The 17175-nt window shown below is 40.7% G+C and overlaps 1 protein-coding gene across 2 annotated transcripts in view; it reads left to right on the top strand.

Moving 5' to 3' along the window:
* si:ch211-246m6.5 (von Willebrand factor D and EGF domain-containing protein) overlaps positions 1–17175 on the top strand; it is a 214414-nt gene that overhangs the window by 44168 nt on the left and 153071 nt on the right. For both annotated transcript variants that reach the window (XM_055638663.1, XM_055638664.1), the window contains 5 exons: positions 2652–2884; positions 3557–3646; positions 4619–4763; positions 8419–8636; positions 12894–12967. In XM_055638663.1, coding sequence (XP_055494638.1) covers positions 2652–2884; positions 3557–3646; positions 4619–4763; positions 8419–8636; positions 12894–12967 — 760 coding nt within the window. The remainder of the gene's footprint in view (positions 1–2651; positions 2885–3556; positions 3647–4618; positions 4764–8418; positions 8637–12893; positions 12968–17175) is intronic.

Raw genomic sequence — 17175 nt, 5'->3', positions numbered from 1 at the left:
GTGAGACTGGTCCTTGAATATGCTGGTAGCCTTGCTGAGGTAGTGTGAAGTGTAGATGGAGTCAATGCAAAGGAGGTTGGTTTGCGACATGGTCTGGGCTACGTCCACAACTCTCTATAACTTTTTGTAGCCTTGGATGGAACTATTCCCAAACCAGGCTTTAATGTATCCCCATAAGATGCTCTCTATGGCGCATCTGCAGAGGTTGGTGAGGGTTGTTGGGGACATGCCAAACTTCCTAAGCCTTCTAAGGAAGTAGATGTGTTGGTGTGCCTCCAAAATCATGCCCATCTTACCCAGAAATTCTCTAATCAGATTTATGCTTCTGTCATGTAACTTAAAAAGGACTCCTGTCAAAGTCAAGAGTAATATCCCAGGTAATCCTTAGTTAATTTATCCCTTCTCATTCTTGCTCAGCCCACATCGTATGAATTGGTTGACTGCACCATCCTCATCAGGCTATGACAGCAAAGATGAACTGCCTTAGACTGTGATACACTGTGTAGAGCAAACGGTCTCAGTCCAATAATTTTATAGCTCCTTCGTGCTACAAAAAAATTAAAAGCTGCTATGTATTTATTTCCGGCTATTGTAAACATGTCAAAACAGTACATGGTATTTGTCTTTAAAGCATGAGCAATAAATATAGTAAAGTGCTGCATATAAAACACACAAAAGACTAGGTGCAGTATTCTTGTGTAAAATTGGAAGTAATATTTTTTGGTGCCCGGACGTGGCGTCGAAGGACGAGGCTGAAGCAAAGAAGTGGGAGGCAAATAATCGAATGGAAACAAAGCCGAAACGCCAACTAACCGAAAGGGTGGGATGCATTAAAGCAAACTAACCAAAAGAGCCGGACGCCTAAAAGTCTACAAAACGAAAGGGTGGGACATCTAAAAGCAAAATTACCGAACGGTTGCTTGGGCACTCTGAACCCGAGCACCAAGTTGTAAGCGGCTGAAGGAGCGCATTCCTCGGGACAGCCCCCACTCTCCCACGGCCACGGCCGCCCTCTGTCTCGTCTCCCCCCCCCCGACGGCTCGAGGCATTGGCAGCCATAGAAATTTGCTTTTAAAACATGGGGACACACACATACACACAAATTCCCTTGTGGGCCAATGAAAGTGAGCATGGCAACGAACAATTTTATCTCCTCCCACTACCCCCACCCCCACCTCGTCCCCCTTGACAACAATACAACAATAAGCACCTTTTATTTATTGTTTAAATACAGTAATATTGTCTGGTTGCCTGTATAATGCGCACAAGCTCCCAAGCTCAAACACCAGATAATCTGTAATCTATTTTAACTGAAGATGGACACAAAAAGCTGGGGTAACTCAGCGGAACAGGCAGCATCTCTGGAGAAAAGGAATGGGTGGCATTTCGTGTTGACCTGATGACTTCGTCTGAAGAGTCTCAATCCGAAATGCCACCCATTCCTTCTCTGCAGAGATGCTACCTGTCCCACTGAGTCACTCCAGCATTTTGTGGCCATCTTTGGTGTGACAGTTGTCTAATTTCATCGGCTGAGACCATTCAGCCATCCGGCGCTGCCGACACACAGCCCATTACAGTGCGGCCACTTGGGGGAGACGAGGCGGAGGGTGGCTGTGGGATAGTGGGGGCTGTCACGAGGGGTGCACTCCTTCGGCTGTTTACAACTTGATGCTCGGGTTCAGAGTGCCCAGTCACCTATGGCTTGTGTGGGAAAATGACCCCCACCCTCCTGTCTCCACTGGCCAGTGATGTGAGGGACACAGGGGTCTGGACCAATCGCTGACAAGTCCCCCCCTCCCCCCCCCCCCGGCGACACCATGTCCATTATATGACTGTTTGGCAGAGCGTCCATTCGGTGAGTTGGCTTGTAGGCGATGCAGCCTTTTGGTGAGTTGGCGTTTCGGCAGAGCGGCCTCTCAGTAAGTTTGCTTTTAGGCATCCCACCCTGAGCTATAGGGAGGTTTGGGAAAGGTAGGGCTTTGTTCTTTTGAGCGCAGCAGGCTGAGGAGTGATCTTACAGGGATGTATAAAATTATGAGAGGAATAGGATGAATGCAAAGAGTATTTTATCCATGTTAACGGACTCAAGAACCAGAGGACATAGGTTTAAGGTAAGAGGGGCAAGACTTAATAGGAAACTGAGGAGCAACCTTTTCACGCTGAGGGTGGTGGGTATATGGAAGGAGTTGCCAGAGCAAAGAGTTGAGGCAGGTACTATAACAACATTTAAGAGACATTTGGACAGGTACATGAATAAGAAAGGTTTAGGATATGGGCCAAACATGTCAAATGGGAGTAGATTAGACGAGGCATCTTGGTTGGCATGGACTAGTTGGGACAATGGGCCTGTTTCCATGCAGTATGACTATATGACTCTATGATGACCAAATACACATTATTATCCCATGTACGTTTTGGGGTTAGTGGCTTTCCTTGCTGCAGAAGAAGGAAGAATATCAAAGTTAAGGTGGGATATGTGATCATTTCTGTGATAATTGTCTTTAGATGCTTACGCCTTATATTTCAAACCTATCAATGATAAAACATTCACATTTAACTTTGCAATGATTACATTTGTTTGAGCTTTATACATAGTTTATACATCATATATCTTGTGGAAGTAAGAGTGCTTATGTCTTTTTTTTCTTCAGCCAGGCTTCCCGATCTGCCTAACAAACCACTGATTACCCCTGAGTTAGTTGGCACCAGCATCCATCTAAAGTGCACTTATGTGAGCCTTGCCATAAATGGCAGCATGGGATATGTGGTGGTGTGGTCCCGGATTTCCCCACTTCACATGAAGCAAGAAGTAAAGAGGGACACAACCCGACAGATGTTCTCATTTGTGGATATGGATGGCACTTCTTTGAAGCTGGGGGACACGGTAAGAATTTCCAAATTACTTGAAACCATATCCAAAATTTAGTTGTGTTTTAGTTGTGTTTGTGTTGTGTTAGTACAGCCCTAACTTTTTGCAGAGAATGGGAACAATACATTTTTGGATAACAGTTTGAGTTGGGGATAATTGTGCCTTCTCAAGTCAAGTCAAGTCAAGTTTATTTGTCACATACACATACGAGATGTGCAGTGAAATGAAAGTGGCAATGCTCGCGGACTTTTGTGCAAAAGACAAACAACAAAACAACCAAACAAATTATAAACACAATCATAACACACATATTCTTTTACATAATAAATAATAGAAGGAAAAACGTTCTGTAGAGTTAGTCCCTGGTGAGAAAGGCGTTTACAGTCCGAATTACCTCTGGGAAGAAACTCCTTCTCAACCTCTCCGTTCTCACTGCATGGCAACGGAGGCGTTTGCCTGACCGTAGCGGCTGGAACAGTCCGTTGCAGGGGTGGAAGAGGCAATCCCAGTGTGGATCGGTGCTTTCAGTTTAACATGGGGTATGAGCACGGGCAAGATGGGCTGAGTGGCCTTCTGCAGAGTAGGAAATGGGTCTATGATATCATCTCAAATAGCATCACTTCAAAACGTTTACACGGCAAGCAAACTAAAATCAATGTTTCCTATAACTTATACTTTTATTTACAGGTTTACTGCAGTGTATCAACCTTCTTGCAGGACTCTCCAGGTATACGCAGCCTGCCCAAGAATAGTGAGCCATTTTTTGCTGGTATTAAGGTGAATAAAAAAATGTTTACTTCAGTTAACTTGAAAATCATATATTTTATTGCGTCTAGTTTACGATGATGTACATCAAATTTTAAGTTGAAACACATTTAGAGGAAGTCTCCTGTGATTTTTAAGTCCTCAACCAATGATGTGATTCAACTCACTCAATTATTGATGGGAAACCATTTAGATAAAGTGTTTCTATTTTTTTTTATATCTGTGCTTTTTGCTAGAGTGCCAAGGTCAATAATAAGGATCACTGTAGCACTAAAATACTGTCATAAAATAACTAAAGGTTCCAAGGAACTTCACATAAGCATTATTACAGCACACGAGGCAAAGAAAACTAGGTTGAATCATAAAAGACTAGTTTTGAAGAAGTTTCTCAAGGAGGAAAAAGCAGAAGCATTGGAAGAAATTGCAGAACTCAGAACTTCAGCAGCTGAAGTCAAGGCCACCAATGGCAAAGGCTAGAATTGAAGTATTGTTCATCTGTCCATTAGTAAGCATTGACAGTGGTCGAACTGAATGTAGTGCGAGAAAAGTCACAGCATGCTTTATGCAATAATTTATTCTGCGATGCACCCAAGCATAATAGACCCCTGCAGATTGGAAAATAATGGAGTTTAAACAGACAAAAGGGAATCTACTAGATATTTGTTCAATATTTCAGTAATCGGCCACTGATATGCATGGCTGTAAACGGAAGTGAACCTCTCCATATTTCTTTTGAGAACTGCAAGGAAATACTGTATGGTGTTTCAAAATGTGCACATTATAATTACTGTTTTTAATATAGATGTTCTTTATAAATAATGTTGTCTGATTAAAACTGTTAACAACTGTTTTATCATAGCCCTGGAAGTAATTAGTTGATAGATAATTACCTTGGAAGTCATTTAATGGGCAACCTTTGTACTTCAGTGTCATCATATTTTGTTTTAAGTTGTTAAAGTTTGCTATTTCTTTTCTTTGACATAGTTCGAGCCAGAATCTTTGCACATTGCAGAAGATGGAAAGGAGCATTCTCTGTCTATCCAAAGTACTGTCCCGATCTCTTGCCTGGAAGACACTCAGCATCTAAATAATTGTAAATTAACCTTGCAGCTAACTATCAATGATTCAGGTAAGCATTCTGGTTGTGAATAAAAGCAACAAACTGATGTAAATAGTGATTAAGCCACTAATAAAAGCAGCATTATTTTGCTTCATTTCATTAAGAAATGCTTTCTTGCATGTTGTACATTAATTATTCATTCACTTTGATGAGACCTTAGCAAAATGGATCACTTATTTTATTTCAACTGAAAAGTTACCTGAATATGAAATAGATACCATCAGAATATATTGAGAAAATGTTCATAATCCATAAAATATGCATTCTAAGTATTGTATCAAATGCTGTCAAATCTCTGTCACCATTTAAAATGCCCTTGGTATCCTTGCATACTCTGAAGATCTTGTGAAGAAATTTACATTGAATTTATTGATTTAGATGTGAAAACCTATTTAAACCGAAAAAATGGGCCTTACTTTAGGAATAATATTACCAAGGCTATATGAAAATAGTGATATTGAGCAGCATGTATTTTATACCTCCCTGATGATGGGAAAAGAACCCTAATGCTGTCAGCTTTAGACTGCAAATTACAACATGCTCGTGCCTATAACACATTTTATATAAATTGGTCTGAAATAAATGGCAAAATCCACTTAATTACCATGACTTTCCAACCATTTTATGTTACAACCACAACCGAAAAAAAAAAATAAACCTTGCAGATTTGGAAACCCGAAATGATAAAAACAATTGTTGGAAATACTTTGCAGATCAGGCTTTGGTTTGAGAAGCAGACTTAATGTTCAGGTTGATGACCTTTATATTTGAGTTCTGAGAAAAGATCACCGATCTGAAACGTTAATTATTTTTCCCCTCTCCACAGGCGATGTTTGACCTGCTGAGTATTTCCAACATTTTTGTTTTCATAACCATGTAAAATTATTTGAGCAAGACAGTAAGTAGTACATTTACATATCCCAGCTGATGCTTGACTGAATCAGCCCATTCATTCCACATTCTTTTAAACTGATAAAATAACTTTAGACATAACTTTCTCCCCTCTACTATAGTTCAGGTGTGAAACAATCTAGGAAAATCAGTAACGGAGACCTGAGGTTTCTCTTGAAAAAAAATCTTCTTGAAGAAATATATTTATACTAGTCAAAAGTAAGAAGTCAAAGTGTTATGTAAACGGGAAGACTTTGTTGGAAATCACTAAGCAATTTGGGAACGGATATTTGGATTGGATTGTCTGAGGCAAGGTGTTTTTTTTGGCAATACAATAGTATGTTTCCATGTGGTAACTTGTATCATAAGAAGATAAAAGTTTGAATATTATTGAATTAATGTGAATCAAATTCAGTGTTTTAAAAACCAAACGCAAGCAGTCCGGCCTAAGTAGCAAAAATGTATTTAAAAGGAAGACATTTCAACTTGGTTCAAATTTTATCCCAGCCAGAAATTGTACATTGTCTACCTTATGCATAAATATTACAGAATGAGGCCACTCGGCCCATCAGGTCCAAGAGTCAAGAGCATCAATTTGTCATTTGCTCTAGATATGGACTGGAAAAATATAATTCTTACCAGCTGCCACAGTACAGGCATATTAGATGCAGCAGCAGCAACAATAAATACACAATACATTACGATGTATTCGATGTAAACTAGACCATGAGGGTGCACAAACCAAAGTTTTGTCGAACAGCCATAATAGTAGAATGTCCTTAGTGGTTCAGTGTGGTTGAGGTAGATTTGTGGCGAGAATTGCTCAGTGTGGGTCAAGAAGCTAATGTTTGATGGGAGGAAGCTGTTCTTGAAACAGGAGGTAATGGTAATCGGACTTTGTACCTCTATCCCAATGATGACGGTGAGAATAGAATGCCACCAAAGTGGTTTGCATCTGAATAAGATGAGGGGAGAAAGATTTAATAGGAACATGAGAGGTAACTCTTTCACACAAAGTGGGTGTATGGAACAAGATGCCAGAGGAGGTAGTTGAGGCAGACAGTATCGCAATGTTTAAGAAACATTTAGACAGGTACGTGGATACGACTGGTTTAGAGGGATCTGGGCCAAATGCAGGCAGGTGGGTCTCGTACAGATGGGACATGTTGTGGGCGAATTGGACCGAAGAGCATGTTTACACGCTGTAAGACTATGATTCCATGTCTCTAAAAGTTTGTTTAAACCATCAGATCTATGCTGTTTTTTCCTTCAACGTCAGAAGAACTTCAGAGAATTCCAATTGCAACTAGATAAAGAAAAAAAAAGTGCTTTATTATGAACTTTTTTGCTTTATAACTATCTCCATTTTTGACTCTGATTACCCTGAATCTATTTGTAGCAATCTATCACAATGCTTCATAGTAGTCAACACAATAGGGGAATTGCTGCATGTATACAGTATCTGGCCCAACTTTCATCTTTGCTTGGATTGGTGATGCATGGTTCTTCCACATTCATTCTGAAGAAGTGTCCTGACCTGAAACATGACCTATCCATGGTCTCCGTTGATGCTGCCCAACACTGAGTAATTCAAGCACTTGGTGTGTTTTTTTTTATAAACCAGCATCTGTGGCTCCTTGTCTCCCCATTTTACTTCCTACACTATAAGCATAATTTTTTTTTGTGGTGATAAGTTAATGGAATCTCCTTATTTATCCATGGCATCTCATTCTTCGTTAGAATCATAGAATCTCTGGAAAAGTGGGCTTCCTCCAAGCGCTCCAGTTTCAAAAAATTTGCTGGTGTCTTGAATGGTTACTGTAAATTATTCTTGGCGTAGATCAATGTCAATAAAGACAAAAATAAAAGTCGATGAGCATATGCGAGAGAGGCTAAATTGTAGGGATACAGGAACATGGGGGGGAAAGAAATAGGTCTAATGGAATTGTGATGTGTGCTGGCATGGCCTGCATCGGAAATTTGAACACTTTGGATTAGAGTGCTGCATAAAGTGGAGGACATTGCCCAGCCCATCATAGAACATGGCATAGTACAGCACAGACCCAGGCCCTTTGGCCCACAATGTCTGTGTCAAACAATTATGCCAAATCCTACTCATATCTGCCTGCATATAATCCATATCCCGCCATTCCCTGCATATCTCCATGCTTATCTAAAAGTCTGATTCATGCAACAATTGTGTCTGCTTCCACCATCACCCTCGGATACACATTCCAGGACTCACCTTAAATCTGGTTCTTTATCCCTAATCTGGGCAAGAGGTTTTGTGCGTCTACACAATCTATTCCTCTTATGATTTAGTAAACATTTGTATAAGATCAAGCTGCTTTTGTTCAGCACTTTTCCATTAATCCATAAATAAGATTATCTTCAATGGTTTAAAAAAATTATAAAGTACAGACATGTACTTCCTCCCCTCCATTCAAGTTATATAAATGAGAAGTAACGTTATGAGATTGCACTGACATTTTCTGCTCCCATAATCTCTCCCTTATCAGGGATAAACATTAACATTTACTGTTATTCATGTTATTTGCATATGCATATATGCAAAGAAAAACTAATTTAGATCTGATATTTCTGGTCCTGCACTGAATTGGAATTTCACATTTGTTGCTGGAATTCTGAATAATTGATGACATTTCAGAATTAGTTTTCTCCATATCATGTTAAGTGTTAATTCTCGGTATCTGTGAACACAGAGGATACCTTTAATGTATTTTTACGATTTCATTTGCCGTTGTACTTTCAGACAGTCAGAGTTCCGCACCTCTAAATGTAGCACTGTCATCATGCCAGGTGGATTTAGTGCTGATGCCTTGTGTGGCTGGGAGCTGTGCTAGAAGTACTTTGTCTGTTATAGCTGTGACAGACTTTGCCCGAGATGGAAATCGAGTCAGCAATATCAGGATTGAGCCTATTAAATCAAACAATTTCTTGTGGCATGGTTATATCCCAAATATCATGAAGGTGAGTACCTAATAAATCATTTTCATAGCTTCAGTAGATTGTTTTCATTTTAATCACAAAAATCATGTTGATTATCATTGAATGTCAACCCTATAAAATTCTTAATCATGTATCACCAAAGAAACAATTATGTTTATCTGCATTTTCATTCATAGCAACTGAACAACTGAGAAACTTTGTCACTGGATATTCAAACAATTTGTTTAAATAACGTGGCCCCTCTGGTTTTCCCATGAGCTTGAATCAAAAATAGTTACACACAAAGACAAGGCTGTTTTTCTCCATCTGAACTGCCTAGTCTAATATCTAATTCACTCCACCTACGTCCAAATACACTTTAACTATGCTCTTTTGTTATTTCCTGGTTCTCATTTTTTTAATTCATCACTGGAATGCCAGCATTTAATGAATTACTTCTACCCAAAATTATGCTTGAACATCTGCCTTTATATTTCATTTTAAGATGTTTCACATTACTGGCGCATGGTTCTAGTCACTTAATTGTTTTAACTGCTTAACCTTGACATGGTTCCAGTTTTATCTTGTCTTCAAATTTCCTTTCTCTATTTTTGTTACTCATGTTGGGATATGGGCAACCATGGCAAGGCGAGCATTTATTAAGTCGAGTGGTTGGCTGTCGCATTTTAAATGGTATTTCAGAGTAATTCTGGATTGTCGCATAAATAGACAATAGACAATAGGTGCAGGAGTAGGCCATTTGGCCCTTCGAGCCAGCACCGCCATTCAATGTGATCATGGCTGATCATCCCCAATCAGTACCCCGTTCCTGCCTTCTCCCCATATCCCTTGACGCCGCTATTTTTAAGAGCCTGATCTAGCTCTCTCTTGAAAGCATCCAGAGAACCTGCCTCCAACGCCCACTGAGGCAGAGAATTCCACAGACTCACAACTCTCTGTGTGAAAAGGTGTTTCCTCATTTCCATTCTAAATGGCTTATCTCTTATTCTTAAACTGTGGCACCTGGTTCTGGACTCCCCCAACATCAGGAACATATTTCCTGCCTCTGGCGTGTCCAAGCCCTTAACAATCTTATATGTTTCAATGAGATTCCCTCTCATCCTTCTAAACTCCAGAGTGTGCAAGCCCAGCTGCTCCATTCTCTCAGCATATGACAGTCCCGCCATCCTGGGAATTAACCTTGTAAACCTATGCTGCACTACCTCAATAGCAAGAATGTCCTTCCTCAAATTAGGGGACCAAATCTGCACACAATACTCCAGGAGTGGTCTCACTAGGGCTCTGTACAACTGCAGAAGGACCTCTTTGCTCTTATATTCGATTCCTCTTGTTATAACGGCCAACATGCCATTTGCTTTCTTCACTGCCTGCTGTACTTGCATGCTTACTTTCATAGACTGATGAACAAGGACCCCTAGATCCCGTTGTACTTCCCCTTTTCCCAACTTGACGCCATTTAGATATTAATCTGCCTTCCTGTTTTTGCTACCAAAGTGGATAACCTCACATTTATCCATTTTAAACTTCAGCTGCCATGCACCTGCCCACTCCCCCAACCTGTCCAAGTTACCCTGCATTCTCAAAGCATCCTCCTCACAGTTCACACTACCACCCAGCTTTGTGTCATCTGCAAATTTGCTAATGTTACTTTGAATCCTTTCATCCAAATCATTGATGTATATTGTAAATAGTTACGGTCCCAGCACCGAGCCTTGCGGTACCCCACTAGTCACTGCCTGGCATTCTGAAAGGGACCCGTTAATCCCTACTCTTTGTTAACTGTCTGCCAACCACTTCTTTATTCATGTCGGCACTCTACCCCCAATACCATGTGTCCTAATTTTGCCCATTAATTTCCTATGTGGGACCTTATCAAGTGCTTTCTGAAAGTCCAGGTACACTACATCCACTTGCTCTTCCTTGTCCATTTTCCTAGTAAGCAGAGGAGGTAAGGATAGTAGATCTAGATTTACCCTGAATAGGATGTTCGTTAACCAGATGGAATTTTCTGACAATCCAACAATGTTGTGGTTATCATTACTAGAAGCTAGTTTACTTTTAACATTTCAGATTATCCACTGAACTAAAACTCCACATCTAACCATTGGGATTTGAACTCGGGTCTCTGGATGTTAGTCTCTGAATTATTAATCTGGTAATTTCAGGAAGCAGTGGCTAAGAGTAAAGCAACAGTAGCCAGTGCCGCAACCAAACTGTGGGCAGAGTGTAGTTTTGAGAAATACCTGTCCCTCCTAGTCTCTCAAAGAATATGGTAAAACAGGTTCAAAGAATGTATCGATTTGGGTGTCTTTCAGTCCTGCTTCCTTGCTCTGCAGTCCTCGGCCGATTTGAAAAAAAATGTTAGATACAGGTCAGTCATGAAATGACAGGAAAAGAATAACGTTGAGAATTGTTAAGCTTGGGGATAGAAAAGTTGCAAATTATATAGCCATTGGAAGCGATGCAGTTGGGGAGGGGGGAGAACTGGGTGCAAGATCAGCCAGGGTTCAGGGGTGGGGAGTTTGGGTGTGCAAAAAAAACATTGGAGGGTCTCGTGGAAATAAGGAGATGGGGAAGGGGGCTGTTTCGGAGTTAACCTAAAATAGTATTCAAGCGTAGTTGCTATTCCTCCAGTTTGTACGTGGCCTTACTGTACGTGGGAAGAGGGCCAGGACAGAAAGGTCAGTCTGGGAATGGGTAAAAATCCACAGTAGTTTTCCTGCCTAGGCAATCTGCTAAAATTGCAAAGGGAAATTACGAGCCGTACACCTCCTTTGATCCAGAGGCACGTTGGTGACCAAGGTATCTTTCATTTGTCTTTTTCTCTTTTTAGTAATGATGTGAGTTCAATATGATGACTATATGAAAATGGAGTTTGATCTGCGCAAAATCTATTCTAGGTTTTCTTTTCAGAAATGCTCAATTGCACTTTGTTACTTAAGGCTGACCCGTTAAGTTCCTCTAACCTATTTTTACTTTGCTCAAGATTCCAGCTTTTGTCATTTTTAATGACTAAATATCATGTGATGCCCAACAACTATGATCAAAGATTTACAAAACGAGTTTCTGATCTCAACAAAATGACGTTTACTTAATTATATATCATCTTTCAAACAAAAATTGGCTACTGAAGCAGACTGTTCATTTGACTAATCTGCCATTGAAATTAATGCTTGTCACGTTAGTTGGTGCAGTTTAAACTAATTGGAAAAGCAGCAACGTGCACTAAAATCAACTGCTGTCTTTTTAGAATTAATAATAATAATATATTTTATTGTTATTATTATGACAATAAAATATTATTATTATTAATTCTAAAAAGACAGCAGTTGATTTTAGTGCACGTTGCTTCTGTTTAAAACACGTTCTAAATATTTAAAGTGAAACAAAGTGAAATATATTTTGTTGAATGTAACAAGCTGCTGCTTTTCCATGTTACGTTTTAAACAGCCACGTTTTGAACTCTCACCTTTAGTAATTTTGACCACAAAGATTCACATCATGAAGCATCATGGTATGTAGAAGAAGCAACAGAGGAACAAAATCTGAACATCGCCTGATGTAGCAGCAATGAATAATTTATCTCTGTGAAACAAAGGCAGTATCTTTGCACTTAAATCACTGCATACATTTCAAAAACAAGATATCTTTTAATTCTAAAAAAAAAACTCAAAGTGCTGGAGTAACTCAGCGGGTCAGGCAGTATATCTGGAGAACATGGATAGGTGACGTTTCATGTCACCCAAAACATCATCTATCCATATTCTCCAGAGATGCTGCCTGACCTCCTGAGTTACACCAGCATTCTGTGCCTTTTTTTTTCATAAATCAGCATCTGCAGTTCTTTGTTTCTATGTTTTGATATTATCTGCACCTAACCAAGGAATTTGACATTGTGATATTGGCAAAAAAAAAACTTGCCTAGATTGAATGTATTTGCATATCCCTTTGTTGTTGTACTGTTATGTAGTTAGCATACAATTTGCATGGATCATTGGTAATTTTAGGTATGTAGTCTTCTTCGTGTCCATCTTCCATGTTTCAAATGTTGACATCGCTGTCATCGTCCGTCCTGAAAAGGCCGCAAGGACAATCAGTGGGAGCCATCACTTGTTGCGATAGATGATGGTGGTAGCAGAATTAGCTTTGGATACTTCTATTTTCCAGCCCCGCGAAGTGGACACTTCTGCTATGGGGCCAGGTATGTAGTAAATGGTATTAGTTTCTTCAGATTATATTATTCCTCCAATTTTCTCTTTTCTGTTTTTCTTCACATAGGTAACTGTGAAAGATATCCCGACAGGTCACTGCTATTCCTTCACTGATCCACATATTATTACATTTGATGGAAGGTTAGTTTATAACGCAATCAATGTTCTCAACGTTGTGATGAATTCTGTGCTCTGCAATGTCTGGGGCAACAATGGCTGGAATTGATACCAGGTTTCTGTAGTAGATACTGCTTGTTCAGATTGTCCAATGACAGTTAGATAAATGGTACAAAAATGATTGTTTATAAATGTGTTCCAGCGATTTAATCAGAGTTCTATTAAGTAGATCTGGATCTTTTCTGGTATTCTGAAATTGCTAAAATATTAATCCTTAGAATTATTGGTGGGTTTTCCACTGGCAGTTTTATAGATTGGATTAAAGATAAGGTTATGCCCCACAATAGAACTAATTTTAACGTTCTATTCCCCACATGACATCCGTTCCGTTGCCACACCTCCATCATGCATTATTCTGAAGTATCCATATTCCTCCAGTTCTTGGTGTTTGTGTGCTTTTGATTTTTTATTACAGTTGTGCCTTCAATTGCTTTGACATTTATCCTAGAAATTCTCACCCTGAACTTCACTTATCTTTCTTAGAATAAAGGGGAGGTCATTTAAGACTGAGGTGAGAACATTTTTTTAATCTCACCTCAATTATGCTCAATGACTAAACAGCTTGTGGCCTGGGAGGTAGCAGATTCTCAATATCCTCTCATCTGAGACCTAAATCAACCATCACTTTCATTGAAACTACTTTGGATTCTCCAGCCAGAGGACACAGACTATCTGTCCCTCTCAGAATTTAAGGTGTTTTAGAGGCATTGTCACTCATTCCACTAAACTCCATTTAGAAGAGACCGCTCTGATTTAATATCTTACCAATTGCCAATCAGGGAGAATGTCCCAGCAGCACTCATAAAGGACATACTGGAGGGCTAATCCACTTGGTCAATAGTTTAGCTTAGTTTATTGTCACGTTTACTGAGGTACAGTGCAAAGCTTTTGTTGCATACCAACCAGTCAGCTGAAAGACAATACTTGTATAATTAATACATGATATGACTATAACTCCAAAATAAGAATGGTTCAATTACTCCATTGGGATTATATACAGGCCTACCAATAGCCATTGGAAGGTAGAGGAACAGATATGTAGACACATTATGGAATGATGTAAACACAACAGTGTTGCCATAATGGGTGAATTTAACCTACCCAATATTAACTGGGGCTTCCTTAGTGCAAAAGGCTTAGATGTTTGGTGAATCCAAGATAATTTCTTAAATGTGTGAGTGGATAGGCCAACTCAAAGAGGAGCCATACTGGACCTTGTATTTGGAAACAAGACTGGTGTTTTATAAATGGTGATTTTATCGGTCATTTTACTGGATAACATTGCAACTCGTCCAGTATTGAATGTTGGACAAGTAAGTCTGGCTATCAGGCATCTAGACAATTGCTAGGCCTTGAGTAGGCTGGAAAAAAAACGAATCCTCTGTTCAGAGAGCAATTGTCATACAACGTCTGTGTCTGTCTGTCCATCCATCCATTTGTGCGGTCTTTCCATTTGTGCAAAAACGGTTCGCGATAGCACTACGATTTTCGCCAGTACACTCACCGTTCTCCAATGCTGCGATTTCACCAAGTTTTGTTCCGATCGGTTGAATGTCGTAAAAGTTAGCAAGGTTTAAAAAAATCCAAAAAACCACGTGTGCGCAGATCGATCTCTTCTCCTGCCGTTCGGCACCGCGTGGATTATTCTCTTCCCCTGTCACTAACCGGGGCGGTCCGCCTCGTCCTGCGCGATCCACCCACCGAACAACTGTGGCGTCGACAACAATAGACAATAGGTGCAGAAGAGGGTCATTCGGCCCTTTGAGACAGCTCCGCCATTCACTGTGATCATGGCTGATCATCCACGATCAGTACCCCGTTCCTGCCTTCGCCCCTTGAAATCGCTATCTTTATCTACTGCCTTCTGAGGCAGAGAAATCCACAGGTTCACAACTCTCTGGGTGAAAAGGTTTTTCCTCATCTCCGTTCTAAATGGCCTGCCCCTTAAACTGTGGCCCCTGGTGTTGCACTCCCCCCAACGTCGGGAACATGTTTCCTGCCTATAGCGTGTACAATCCCTTAATAGTCTTATATTTCAATAAGATCCCCTTGCATTCTTCTAATTCCAGTGTATACAAGCCCAATCGCTCCATTATTTCACCATATGACAGTCAAACAATCTTGGGAATTAACCTTATGAACCTACGCTACACTCCCTCAATAGCAAGAATGTCCTTTCTCAAATCTAGAGACTGAAACTGCACACAATACTCTAGGTGTGGTTTCACCAGGGCCCTGTACAACTGCAGAAGGACCTCTTTGCTCCTATACTCAACTGCTCTTGTTATGAAGGCCAACATGCCTTTCTTCACTGCTGTATAAGGACACCCAGATCTCGTTTCCTTCCCCTTTTCCATACTTGACACCATTCGGATAATAATCTGCCTTCCTGTTCTTCCACCAAAGTGGATAACCTCACATTTATCCACATTAAACTGCATCTGCCATGCATCTGCCCACTCACCCAACCTGCCCCTATGTCACCCTGCATCCTCATAGCATCCTTCTCACAGTTCACACTGCCACCCAGTTTTGTGACATCTGCAAATTTGCTAATGTTACTTTTAATCCCTTCATCTAAATCATTAATGTATATTGCAAATATCTGCGTCCGAGCACCTAGCCTTGCGGTACCCCACTAGTCAATTCCTGCCATTCTGAGAGGGCCCCGTTAATCCCTACGCTTTGTTTCCTGTCTGCCAACCAATTTTCTATCTATGTCAGTACCCTACTCCCAATAACATATGCTCTAATTTTGCCCACTGATCTCTTATGTGGGACCTTATCAAAGGCTTTCTGAAAGTCCAGGTACACTACATCCACTGGCTCTCCCTTGTCCATTCTCCTAATTACATCCACATAAAATTCCAGAAGATTAGTCAAGCATGATTTTCCCTTCGTAAATCCGTGCTGACTCGGACCGATCCTGTTACTGCTATCCAAATGTGTCGCTATTTCATCTTTTATAATTGAGTCCAGCATTTTCCCCACCACCGGTCAGGCTAACTGGTCTATAATTCCCCGTTTTCTCTCTCCTCCTTTCATAAAAAGTGGAATAACATTAGCTGCACACCAATCCACAGGAACTGATCTTGAATCTATAGAACATTGGAAAATGATCACCAATGCATCCATGATTTCTTGAGCCACCTCCCTAAATACCCTGGAATGCAGGAGCGACATCCAACAACCAGAACACGCCCCGTAGGCCTGACTCGCCTCACAGGCTTCCCAGGGGAATGCAGAGAAGCCAGGTGGTGAGGCCTGCCTGGATCGAAGGAGCCTCAGTGGCGGCAGCGATGGGAGCCTAGGCGGTGGTGGTGGGAGACTCGGCTGGAACATGAGTGTAGACGGCAACGTGAGCTTCGGTGGTGATGGGGCCCAGGTGGATCCTCAGGGGCGGCCGGAACCACGGTGGAGCGTGGGGGGGGGGGGGGGGGGGGGGGGGGGGGGACAATGGGGGACCTGGCGTGGGAGAGGTGGGGAGCACTCTAGTTTTAGAATCCTCTGCCCAGGGGATAAGCCTGTGTTCACTTGTTTGTTTGTTGTTCATTCCGGTTTTGATGCTGTGCACATAGCAGCCACCCAACAGTCGCGCGCCCTTTATTTGGCACTTTAAATCTCAAATTTTTGTGTACCATGAATAAAGTTTTATCGTAACATATCAAAGCTATGGCGAGAACTAATGTGTTCTTTTAAAACTAAAGGGCTGAAGGTTATAATGACTTTCCCAATTATAGACCTGACACTGCTGCTTCTAGTCACTGTGGCACCTTGGAGTGTGAAAGGGGGAACTAAATTTCAAACACAATTTGTGATAGGAATGCAAAAAGTGTCTGTTATCACCAGCTCTCTGCAGTGGACTTCAAATGTGCTGAGTATGTGGGGAATTATTTTCATGTTACAGTTGACAACTTATATGGTGCTTTATCTTATTTATGTAGGGTAAGAAAAACTATGACCACATATACCCAGTGATATTGGCAGGCATATCTCCTTTAAAAACTTGAATAGCCTGATTACAAAATGTGCTTTTCAAAAAGGGAGTACAAAGGATATAAACCTATTCTAGCGGCCTGCTGAGTTCCTCCAGCACTTTGTCTTTTATTCTGACTTTTCTGTTACTGTACTGGCTTTTTGCTTCTATTTACTTGTCCAGCGTGGTCAAATAT

Source organism: Leucoraja erinacea, chromosome 7 (assembly GCF_028641065.1).
Source record: "Leucoraja erinacea ecotype New England chromosome 7, Leri_hhj_1, whole genome shotgun sequence".
Classification (NCBI taxonomy): Eukaryota; Metazoa; Chordata; class Chondrichthyes; order Rajiformes; family Rajidae; genus Leucoraja; species Leucoraja erinaceus.
This window is presented reverse-complemented; position numbering and strand designations above follow the sequence as displayed.